This window comes from Calypte anna, chromosome 9, assembly GCF_003957555.1.
Source record: "Calypte anna isolate BGI_N300 chromosome 9, bCalAnn1_v1.p, whole genome shotgun sequence".
Classification (NCBI taxonomy): Eukaryota; Metazoa; Chordata; class Aves; order Apodiformes; family Trochilidae; genus Calypte; species Calypte anna.
The window spans coordinates 7,730,073-7,742,787 of NC_044255.1; the positions used below are offsets into that span (position 1 = coordinate 7,730,073).

At 38.6% G+C, this 12,715-nt stretch overlaps 1 protein-coding gene across 5 annotated transcripts in view; it reads left to right on the forward strand.

Annotated features, from left to right (window-relative positions):
• Nucleotides 1-12,715, forward strand: part of CAB39 (calcium binding protein 39) — a 40,151-nt gene that overhangs the window by 9,247 nt on the left and 18,189 nt on the right. For all 5 annotated transcript variants that reach the window (XM_030456060.1, XM_030456059.1, XM_030456062.1 and 2 more), the window contains one exon: nucleotides 11,753-11,911. In XM_030456060.1, the coding sequence (XP_030311920.1) occupies nucleotides 11,798-11,911 (114 nt within the window). In that variant the 5' untranslated portion in view covers nucleotides 11,753-11,797. The remainder of the gene's footprint in view (nucleotides 1-11,752; nucleotides 11,912-12,715) is intronic.

A 12,715-nucleotide genomic window follows, 5' to 3' on the forward strand; every position in this document is an offset into this window, starting at 1 on the left:
AACCTTTCTTAGCACATCAGATAAGGGAACTGTCCCTCAGATGCTTGTTTTTTTCCACTGTGTTAGCTGGCCTTGTATTAGTCACTTGTTTGTTACAAGCCTCATTTTTCACTCACTGTCTCTAGCTGGTAGCTCTCAAACATCTTCAGTTGTGGACTGCTAGGTGTGTGGCAAGAGAGATGCTGACTCCTATTAGAAAGTAGCAGTAGTGCTGGGTTTAGTTACATTTTGTGAACCCTCTGGACTGTTTTGCCTTGGAAAATTACATCTACAGCAGCTATTGCTACCTGATTTGGAGTAAAATCGTTGGGGAGTATTCCTTTTGAAAGGTATCTTTCTCCTGTGGCATTCCCCCTGTCTCCACTTTTTTAATGCAGAAGTGCTTTTTTCTGAAACTCATGAGCAGTTTGTCTTAGTTCTACCAAGCAGGACCTGTAAAATAATTTGCTCTGTGTTTTGGATGAATTAAATTTAACTCCTGAATTTTTTAAGAGAACCACCTACCCACCTGGCCCAACGTGGTTGTTTTCTTGTCTTTGAAAATACAAGAGAACTCTTGAAGCAGAGAAGTTGCCTTTCTGTGTCTGGAATGGTAACTCAAGTGTTCCCGAAAGAAGGTGCCAGATGAAATACAGCATGTATGTGTGTTTGAGGGACCACCACAGGCTTCTGACACCTTGTTTCTGTTCTTCCCTTTGACATACAAGTAACTTGCAGTAACTGAAGGACTCAGGCAATGGCGGAGGAAGCTTTCCTTGTGGGTTTTGCAGAAATATCTGGCTTTTCAGAGTGTGTATGCTGACATACTCAGTTCTTAGCTCTTGGGACTGGCATTTTGTGAGTCTAAATTTCTGGGTCTCTCATTTCTCCTGAAGGTCTTTGCCATGGATAGTTCTCCTAACCCAGGTATGCATCATCTCTGCCCTTAAGCGGATCTTTCTGTGCTCTCTGATCTGCAGTGCCCCAGAGGAACATACCTGGCTTGGCACTTGAGGTGCAATGTGGTTTATATATCAGAAACCAAATCCATTAGTGACTTTGAAGATTTAGACCAAACATGAGAACTGATAGGAGAAACAGGTGGTTTGAGGGAACTGTGCTAAGGACACTTCTTTTACAACCACTTTAGGTATATTGTGACTGCGAAAATAGTTAGGTGGGTTTTCTGTATCAGTATAGCTGGTTATTTTCTTAGGAAAATGAAGTAAATTATCCTTTAAGGTTTGGTTTTGTTGGCTGTTTTTTTAGTATCATGGCACACATTTTGATCATCAATTCAGAAATTAGTTCTAGAGTTAGTTGAAAAGGCAGATATTATTATCATTGTGTTTTTTCTGTCATGAAAATTTTGTTCAGGCTAAATTTCAGCCTGCTGGTTCTCAGAAGTTAATTTGTTGCAAACCCACTGGTTTTCTGGTAGCAATGAGATGCACATCTGAATATCACAGATGTGTTCTGGCCTATAATGTCTATTGAATTTTTTGCCATTTCAGGTGGTGCCCACAGAACTAATTCTTGATCTTGAGTACTTAGAGAAAAAAAGAGAAGCATCTTCTGTCTGGTCTCTGATTGTGCTGGCTCTGTGCTGTTTTCCCATCTGCCACGTTGTCCTTAGTACAGTGTACTTGGGAGAAAACAGGGATTTTCATCTAAGAGAGAAATTGGGTGAAAGTTTTGTACTAAAAGATACCTTCCCACAGCTTGGAAAAAACAGACACTTGATGATGATATCAATGTTGGTTGGCAGTGTGAAGGAAAGAGCACTCTGTAGAAGGGTACCTACACCACTAAAGCCCTAGCACAGTTGCAGTTATGGTTAGAGATTGTTTTTTTAGTAATATAAGCTGTATCTGCACTAGCAGGATTTACCAACAGAGCTGTGTCAGTAAACCCTTTGTATTGTCAGGAAAACAGTGGTTTTAAGGTCCATGGACCATTGAAAAAGTAGTATGATAGAAAGCAGATTTGTTAAATGGAGAATGACCTTATGGCTCAGTCATTACCTGTACATCAGCTGCTAGTACTAGCTAAGAGGTAATTTAAGGAAAAAAGCAGAGTAACTTTTCCCCTTTGAATGAAGAGGTACTGAAGTAGAAGGAAAGGATTCAGACAAATGGTGGAGTCATTGATTGCCTGCTCCTGCTTTCTCTCTGACTCAGTATGTAACTCCCATGGGTTATTTGTCAGGAACTCCCTTTCACAGAGGAGATGTCATCACTGAATAATGTGGCAAGTTCTCTCGGTTTCGTGTAGCAAGAATCAGCTTGGATTATCAGAGTTGATCTCAGAATAATTTACATTTTAATCTTTGTGTCATGTCTGCGTGTCATCTCAATAGAGGTAAAAATGGCAGAATTGAGGAGTCATCTGTGATCTCAGGAGTCTGACCAATTGACTCAGCATCTTTTTGCAGTGCAGTTTGCTGCTAATCCCCAAAAGTGAACTGGGAGGCATAAAGCTGTGCTTGAGCATATGCCATCTCAGCACCTTTCTGAAGGGCTCGTGGGACTAAGGTGAATTGTGCAGTAGTCTAACATAAATAGTCTTCAGTCCTGAACTCCCAAGATTATTATTTTGGAAAGGAAGCCATAGCAGGTGTAATATGTCAAAGCAGGGTAGTGCTGTAGTGTGCTGTATTCTGCCTATGGCAGTGGCCTGTAGCAATCGGTTAAGGGAGGGTGGATGCTCCTTGATAGATCTTTCCAGTTAGTGTTTTTAGGGTGTTTTTGAGCTACATCAGGAGCCTGTTTTATAGCCTTTATTAACTTCATGCTTCAGATATTGTTGTTCCTTAAGTGATCCTGTTTCTTTGGAGGTTATTTTTAATAAAGATTTGATGTTCTTTAGATAAATTAATTTAAGAGCTATGAGGTTTGGAACTCTAGGTAAACTTAAATTGGACATAAGATGTTTCTTGCAGGTCACAGAATTTGGTCTCCAGAGGAAATAAGGAACTAAGGGGAAAATGTCAATGTTCTTAACATTGTTTTTAAAAGTAGTACTGTAACATAGTTATTATTGAAACTATATTTGGTTAAATACCCATTTTGAGTTTGTTTTTCCTAGCTTTGTTACTACTGCTTATAGAGAATGGCTTTACTGAGTGTAGTTTTTTGTGTATTGAGGGATTATCCTCTAAAGGAAATTGAACCTTGATTTGCACCTGGGGCAATCCTGGGACTATTCTCACACTTCAATTGTTCTCAGTTTCTCTTGGAAACAAAAGGCCCAAATAGTGCACATGCATTTCTCTATCTTGTGCTAGTACTTAGGATTCTTATCCTCCTCCCTTACCTAATTCATGTTTTGGATAATCTATTTTTCCTGTATTCAGTGCACTGGCTTTGAGGTTAAAAAATAAATGCTGATATTGTGGTGCTAGTGTGGTTTCCTGTGCTTCACTTGTGAAGTTTCTGGTATTCCTACAGCTGTCTTTAGTTATGGAGACATATTAACTGTAGACCAAATCGCACTGTGTGAAATTATATCAGAGATTAAACTGTGGCATAGTTTGTCTCCCCTTTTTGCCACTTCATCACTGTCATAATTAGATGAGTATCAAATCTGATGCAAAGAGAACCTCTGGAAGGAAATGGGAATAGTATAGACCAAGAAATAGAAATGGTTATAAAGGAGACTCTTGCTTTGCATTTTTGCATCCAAGGTTGGGTAGAATGGCATGTATATAATTGCAGAGTTTTTTGTCATGTAACAAATATTCTGGCTTTTATGATGATGTGGTAAAGGCATCTGAGTCAGGGGGAATTGATGTGATGCCAGGTTGTAAGAAAATTATTTGAGCTTCGACCTGGCTAGATGGGGATATATTGTCTGGCAACTTTTCTTAAAGTTTGAAGTAAGTTCTTTCTTGTGTGCACTGTGTTAGAGATACTAGTTACTTTTGTAGTGAAACTTGTGATTTATTTTTTTTATATTTACCAAGGAATGGGTGAGGCATTTACATGCTTGTCTGTATACCATATTGTAATATAGCATTAAGTTTTGTGGGGAGATGCATGGGTGGGGTAACTCTAAACAGCACACCAGGGAAAGAAGCTGAGTCATAAGATTTCCTTGAATATGGAGAAAGAGCTGGGATCTTGGATCCTGAGCATTAGTATACAGCAAGCTTTTGTGCTTATGCTGGATCTCTGCAGCCTCTTCAATGCAGCTGCCTTATTTAAAAACAATTTCTGCTTAAGTTTCTGCAAAAAGTTTGTAGCTGTGTATTGAACTTTAATGAAGAAAATAATGAACAAGTCACAAAAGTATATTGTAATTTTAGGAAGCTGCATTGAGCTCAGAGAGCTTAATGGTAGTGGCTGCCCTTCTCTTCCCCCAGCAGGGTGCAGGTGTCTGCTGGTGAAGTAGTCTCTTGAACAGGAAGAAGGATCAGTAAAGTGATTGAATGGGAAGAGAGAAGCCTGCTTAATTATAGGAATCAGCTGGCATTTGGTGCTGAAGAAACAAGCAGGGCTGTGAAGTGCTGAGGACTTAATTGTTTTTAAATTTCCATAAAACATTGAAGATGTCTCATGTTACATATTTCATCTTTACATAGAAATATATTTTCCGATTTTCCTTTTTTTCATGAATCCATCAATATGATCTTTTTTGTTTATTTCTCATCTTTGTTACAGCAGAGAATTTTTCTCTGAATTAAGTTAGGATTCTTAGGGGATATTTCCATTTTCATCCTTAAGTGGGTCACAATACAAATAATTCTGTGATGCTGAGATGTGGAACAATTTTTGAATCAGAATAACGCTTGTGTACTTCAGTCTTGATGAAATAACTTAGTAGTGAGTTTTAAGGAAGATACTTGTGTTCAATGGTGAGTAGGGCGTGCCAGGGGTGAGGTAAACTTGATATTCCTCACAAAATATCACAGCAGATCCAAACAGGTCATTAATTGCCTTAGCCATTTAATATGTCAAAAGTTTTATTAACTTATAGGTGAGACAGCAGATGCAGCCTTTCTGTTCACAGTTTAAAGCTATCTTGAAAGAAATGCTGAAAAGATACACAGAAGTATTTAGAAGACAGCATAAATGCCTTTGGGCTGGAATATACTCCTACATTTTGCCAGCTGGTAGTGCCAGTAATTATTATTTACATTACCTCTTCTGTGAATGACAGGCTTATGCAGGTAAAGCCATGGTTATACTAAATTGTCCACGCTGGAACCCTGAAATAGACTGAGTTGTGGCTTCTGCCTTTTATCAGTCTCATTTCCTCCACAATAGGAAGGTTTTGCCTGTGAGGTTGTATTACTAAATTATGCTATTTAGATATGTATTTTGGTGAGAGTGTTTCAGTTTGTTTAGCTTATCAAAAAGAAAACTGAAAATTTATTTTGGGACGGTGCCAAGGCTGCCAATGCATAAGCTGCACATCCAGAACCACAGTACCAGAAGATGTCATTAACAACAGCAGGTGAAAAAATGTGGAAGAATGTTTTAATGACAAACGTGAGTGTGAAGTTTAAATAATATACTGAAGGAAATAATGGATGCTACCTTTGGTCAACTATACTTCTGCAATTAGATGTGGTGAATAAAGCCTTTCAGGAAGACATGCCACAGCCAGGAATTTGCAGTGGTAAGCTGGCAGTGGTAGTTGGGATGCTTCAGAGTGGCACCTGGCTGTAGTCCTGCCTGCCAGCTCCTGCTTCTGCCCCTTAATTGTGCTTACAGATAGTGCAGTCAGTAGCTTAATACAGCTAAGCACTCAGGTAACTAGTAAAATTCTGTAATCTTGTACGACAGGGCTGAATAGCTAATATGATATCTGCTTCTGGCTTTGAAGTACTTGAATATTCTTTTCCCAAGGAGCATGGTAGCTTGCATAGAAAAATGGTTCTTGGATCAAAGGAATTGCTGTCAGTCTTCCTTCTGGATGCTGGGCATCTCAGAGTGAAGCACTGCTTTTAAAAATGCATAGTTTCTTGACATATATCTTTGACATATCTAGTTTTATCATTCCAAATAGTCTTCACAGCAGTGAATTCTAGCTGAACTAACAGCCTCTTCTAACAATAAGACCTGGTGGAAACTGATTGACATTACTGTCCTCAATACTGGCTTAATGATCCTTGTTAATCCAAAGGAGAGACAACAACAGAGCAGGTTCTGCAGGGAAATCAGTTCTATCAGGACAAACACAGGCTCAGTGTGTTATTTTTAATACAAATGTGCCTCTTTACCAAGATGTGTTTTCAGTAGTAGACTGATAAATTGTCAATTAAAAATCTGTATACAGAATAGACCCAACTGTTCATTGTGAATCAAGCTATCCTGCCTTTGTAGACTCATTAACTAATTTAATTGCATTTGTTTAAGTCAGTCTCTCCTGTTATTAACACTGTTAAAGGTATTTGACACAAGGTATGATTTCAGGAGGAGGACTACCTGGAGAAGGAGGAGGTGGTGTGTCTTCCCCTCCTCCTTCCTCCCTTGGACTGGCTCTGGCTCACAGCTAAGAGTGCCTTGTACTGGTCTGTCTTAAGAACCTTTCAGAATTGTTTTTTCACATTTTCTTTTTTGTTTGTTTGTTTGGTTGGTTGTTTTGTTGATTTGGTTTTGGGGTTTTGTTTTGTCTTTTTTTGGATAAATACCAGAGCACTCAAAACAACTGATGTTGAGTGACCTTTCCCCTCAGTCCTGCAGTTGAGCTTCAGCCTTACCATCAAGTGCCCCTATGGTGAGGTCATGAGATGAGGGAGCTGACTCACAGCTACTCACCTGTCAAAGGGATGCTTTATGTTCCCCACACTTCTCATTGCTTATTTTCCTTCTTCATGGTAGTTCTCTGATAGAATCAGTTCACGGATGGGTCAGCTGGCCCTGGTGTAAAAGCAGGAGGAATGTGGTGCTGGGAGCAGAGGGGGTATGGGGACCTCCCTGTTGTCATTGGCCAGCTGTTGGGTTGCCTCATTCATCTTGGGGAAACCTTGCTGTTAATTATTTGGCTTTGTTAAAATTGTGTTGGATTTTTGTTGATCTTTAGCAGTTTTCCTGTGTTCACGGTAACTGGATGTTACAGAGGCGTTTTCACAAAGATTGAATGTTTTTTAATATGTGCAATTGCAGCCAAAAACTAGCTGAAGTTTATTTTCCTTCTCTTTTACTCGGTAGCTTATTAAGAGCAGTCCTCTTAAACTCTTGGTGTGTTAAAGGCAACAAGATCTACCTGGAGACTTAGTATAGGGCAATTTAACTTTGAAGAAGAAGAAGAGATGGAGTTTACTATACCTGGCTGTTTCACAAAATTGGGAATGTAGATTTTTTTTTTTGTATGTGGTTGAAGTAGCATTTTGCACAGGGGAAAGATGAACATTTGGTCTCCTGAACTGGGATGGTGTTAATTCATTTGATGCATGATTTATGGATTATACTTCTATGAAGAGAAAGAAAATTACAAGTTTTTTATGTTTTACTAATTCATGGTGTGTGACAAGTAGAAAGGATGAGTTTGCTTTTGTGTCTTTGTGCCCTTGCTTATCCAGCTCGTGTTCCTTTACCTTCCTTATAGCTTGAGAAGCCTGCAACCCTGAGACTTCAGTGTCAGTAATTCCTTTGTCTGTGGAGTAACATTTGACACGTCACTGCAATCATGAGCATTATTGTACTGTCTCTTGTGCCAGTATTTTCCTTGCAAATGGTGATACAGGCGTCTTAAAATACACTTTATTTAAGAAACCACAGCACCTACTCTTCTATGGTTAAGTAATCGGTTTTGATGCTGTAGCACACGTTTCTGCTGTTGTATGGGTAGAACATATTCTCATCTTTCAAGTCAGAAAAAGTTAACAATTACAAGAGAGAGCATACTCCAAGCTAGTGAATTTAGACAATTATTAAAAGAGAATTATTTATTGTGCTTTTCTACTTTTGTTCTTGAAGTAATTTTTTGCTACAAGAGTGCTGTCCTCATGGAGAAACACTCCTAAGTGTTACCTGCTGAGAAAAAAAATCTTATCTATGAAACACATTAGTTTTAAATAGAACATTAATTTATTGTGTGATTAATACAGTGAATAAATAATATAAAGCAAACTGTGCAGGGATGCATGCTGCATTGACAGAGCTGGAAGTGCTGTGCTGTATCAAACAGTGGGACTACTGTCTCTTGCTATCACAAAAGCCAAAGTGGACCAGTGTGCCCGAGTGTGTGTCAGTCACTCTGTGTTGCTTGTGCTTCAATCTCTGGGTGTTTGGCTGCATGCCATGTTGTTGTTTGACAGTCCATTTGGATTTATAACCTCATTTAAGATTTTTTTAATGTGGCAGCGACACCAGTGGTTTTGAGGACCTTAAACTTTGTTAGGTTGGACGTGCTTGAGTGTTGGTGAAGTAAGATGCATGTTGACAAAAGCCAGAGTTTTGTCAAGTCCTGTTCCTTGTCTCTTTTAACCAATGGATAACAGCAGTGAGTTGGCTGGGAAGGTCAGGTGAAGCCAAGCAGCCCAGCAGAGCACAGAGCTGTCCACATACTTGTTGCAATTTCATTCTTCAAGAGTCCTGTCACCCCTTTCTTAAGCCACAATCTAAATTTTATCATAAATTTGCAGGACAGCCAGGTGCAGGTAATGAAACAGTTATCATTTGACATGATGTAAGGTCTGTTTTTATTTAGAGAAAATGTCATTTGATGATGTTTCCTTTTTTTTTTTCGTTCTGCAGATGTGTGTGGCTGCATCTCCCACAGATGTTGTCATTGTCTATTGTTTGCACAGTGTTGCTTGGGGTAGTTTTGCTGGGCTGAAAAGGGAACAGCCTGTCTGTGTTCTTCTGACTGCATGAAGTACAGTTCTGAAGGACAAAGGACTGCCACTGCCTTTTTTTTTTTTTTTTTTTGGCAGGATGTGGCACAGGTTGTTCAATAATAGAGCTTTGCTTCAGGGTTGGTGGGCTCTTCAGTGATGAGGCCTCAGATGATGTTCCTGGCAGTGCCACTGGGTCCCCTCCAGGACTAAAATTGAAACAGCAGAAACAAAGCATTTATTCCATTTTATATAAAAAGTGAAATACCTTGAAGCAAAATGTCACCTTCAGTAATTTACAATATAGGTTTCCTTCTTACTAGGCCTGGCAGTCTCTCCTCATTTTTCTAAATTGCTTATGAGAGATTAATACAAGAACTTACTTGAATTGGGAAAACATTTAGTACAAATATATGCTAGTGAATTGTTATTAATGATTTTCTATTAGATATGCTGGTACATACAGTAAAAATTACGTATGACTTGTCTATGCATGTAGGTGTATCTGATTTATGGAGACACTGGTTGCTTTAATGAATAAGTCGAAGTGGTAGTCTGTAATTTAAAGAAGAAATTGAGCATTATTTGGATGGCAATCAAGTTTTGCAAACCTAGACATTTGGCAATATAGACAATTTTTGTCATTCTGTATTTCAGTATGTCATCCATGTTATCCATGTAATATAGTTTGGAAGTAACATAACTGTCATCCAAAAAATGTCTGTGGGGAGACATTTTCTTGGTTTTGATTTTTTTTGTATATTGCTGTAATACCATATTTTGTGATTTCATATTAATTTTTTTTTATTCTCTCAAAGAAGTGTTTTGATTCCTACTTGACTTTGCTCTTGTTTTAGCACATTTTCTGATTGAATCATGCTCTTTTACATGGGCATAGCCATTTCCCAGAATGCATATGCATAGTTGTTAAATACCATTATTATCAGTATTGATATGCAAGTGTGAAAGATCCATCTTTGTTTTCAGGGCTCCCCTTAGTTTGGCAAGGGTAGTAATCAATGGGAGACATAAAGAGAATATTTCAAATGTCCCTATGATGCTCAAGGTGTATCATCTGTGTTGTGGGGAGATTGTATATCACACTTATTTCTTCATAGAAAAAATAAATCCCCTGTAAAAATACTGCAGATTCATTATATATTGTTTTAAGTGCTATTATGTTTTCATTAAGTAACAATGCATAGTCATGCTTTTCTTAAAGGTAGTTTTCTGTTCCACTACTTGTGACAAAGTCGAGGTGTAGAATTCTCTTGCCTAAGGTTGGGGTACCAGTTCTGCCTTTGTAATTTCAGTGTTACAACCTCTTCTTTGTGCAGATAATGAACGAGAGATTGTTAGAATGAGAGAGCTACTACACTGCAAGATAAAAGCAACAGACAGTCCTTGTGATCTGGTAAAGAATGGAAATGGCTGGTGGAAGGTTTTGTTTCAGCCTTCACCCTGATACTTCTATCTGAAAATAATCTGATTAGAAACTACCTACTTTATGATTTTTATGAGCTGTTTTAGGTCAGTTGCAGGCATTGAACAGCAAAGCTATGATCCCTGTAGCTGGTTACCTGAAATACCTATTTATGGTAATTTTCTTGGATAAAGATCTGAGGGCCTCTGTTCTCCACCTGTAACCTGTTACCCTTGAGCCAACTTGTGTTAAAATAACTCAAAATTAGCATCAATTTGGTATTTTTAAAATTTGACAAAAACATCACTGAATAAGGCCAGGATTAACATTTTGGAGTTCATGGTGAACGAGCCAGTATTTTAATCAGTGATCTAAGTGCATGGTATTAGATAAGAAATGTTAAATGTGTACTGGTTATGGTTGACTTGTTACTAACTTCAGGGACATTGTATGGAGGTAGAAGTCACTGACTTTCAGGGTAATATCCCCTCTTTGTAATGACAATGTAATCTTTGCTCTGTCAGCTTCAGCTGTCTTCTGTGTCTAGCAGAAGTAGCACCATCAGCATTTTTAATGCAGGATTTCCTGTTGGTTTTTTTGTGTGTGTGTGTCTCGAGTTCTGGAAGTATGGAATTCACATGCAAGAAGTTTTAATTTTTTGTTTAAGTGGAGGTGGATGTTTTTAGTAAGAAGAGCTTTTGTATAGTCCTGTGTACAAAATAGAAAAGTATTACCAGTACAAATAAGTGAATATACATATTTGTGTGTGTGTAAAAGCAAATATATGTAGGGGAATGAATAACGTATTTTGATTCAAGAGCCAAGTGTTTTTAGAGGAGGAAAATTGCTCCAGTAAGACAAGTTTATATTTTTGAAACAGATGCATATCAGGTGTTTGGTTGTAATGTTTTCAGGTGTCTTATTTACTTACTTATCAAGTGTCCCTGTTATAACAAATTATGTTTCCCATAAAATGAGTGGGAGTGAGACTGCATTTCGGTATGAAGTAACAAACACTAGGATTGGTATGAAAAAGCCAGGACATCCCAAGTGGGAATAAGCTGCTGGCTGTACCTCATCTACATTGTGTTCATAGTTCCTGCACTAAGGTGCAGACTCTGAGGTCTACTTTGCATCTGTTGTGGAATAAATATGGGTCAGAGATGTACCTGGACAGTCAGGGCAGAGCAACTGAGACGTGGTGGCTTGTGTGGCAAAGACCTAATATAAGAAGGCATTTTGCTTGACAGCATTAATTGGAATGATTTATCCTTCTTGGTCAGGCCTGTATGTGGCATTTGTACAGTATGTGACTTTGGATATAATTAATGTACTCTTTAATTTGTTCCTGTAGTGTAAAATAATCTTAATGTGAGTTCTTAGATTCTGAATCTTGTGCTTTAAAAGGATCTGAAACACAAGCATATAGGCCTGTCATGGCAAGCTGTGAAAGGGGGTCATTTCACATAGAAATAACTTTGCAACTCTGTCTTGATTTCATGGGTGCTATTACACTGACTTAGTGTTTCTGGTTTTTATGTGCTTTATTTCTTTTTCTTTTGCAGGTGAAGCAGGAGCTGTAGTAGAAGGAAAACGTGTGGCCTGCAACCATGCCATTCCCCTTTGGCAAGTCCCATAAGTCTCCTGCAGACATAGTGAAGAACCTGAAGGAGAGTATGGCAGTTCTAGAAAAGCAAGATATCTCTGACAAAAAGGCAGAAAAGGTACAGTTGGGATTTTACAATTGCTAAATTGTGCATTGCTAGTGTTCTGGTACTTGAGTCCATCATGGTGGCTTTACCTACCATGCAGCTGTTTTGTTTGTGCTTGTCCATGTAAATGTTTACAGAGGAGAATGGTTCTGGTACTGAAACCAAGGAAATTGGTGTCTCAATGGATGTCAGTAGAGGATATACTTTTACCTTTCCTTCTGCCCACAGGGAGACATGGTGAAAAGTTCTTGCACTAGTGCAGTTTCTTTGAGATAGGATGGTTTGCTACCTCAGGATCTGTACCTGTCTTCCAGGATTGGTACCTTGTGACAGTCATGTACCAGTAGTCGTGAGAGCTTTACTGAAAATTACCTTCAGGCTCAGTCTGTGTGCAGCTGCATCCCACTAGTGACTCATGTGGCAGGAGTAGTTACTGTTTAGATGAATTTTTTTTCTCAAACTTGGCACAAGGGCATAGATTTCAATGCTTCGAAATAATAATAAAAAAAAATCAATCCAGAATCAACCCAAAAAAATAAGCAAACCAAAACATCATCATCTCCAATCTACCAGTTTTTGAAATAGGCTGTGAGACCCTCCTTGGATCCCCAGCTGAAGTTGTTTTAACTGTTCTGTGCCACTCTTGGCATCCTTACAGACAACTTAGTTTTTTTTCATGTTCCCCAGTATTTTTCAGCTGTGTGGCCAGCTTCTTTACATCTAGGTTCACCTAGATTTGCCACTAATTCTTGAAGTGCTGAAGAGTCTGGGTCCTAACTGAATTGCCATCTTTATCCTGGTACTCTTTAATCAACA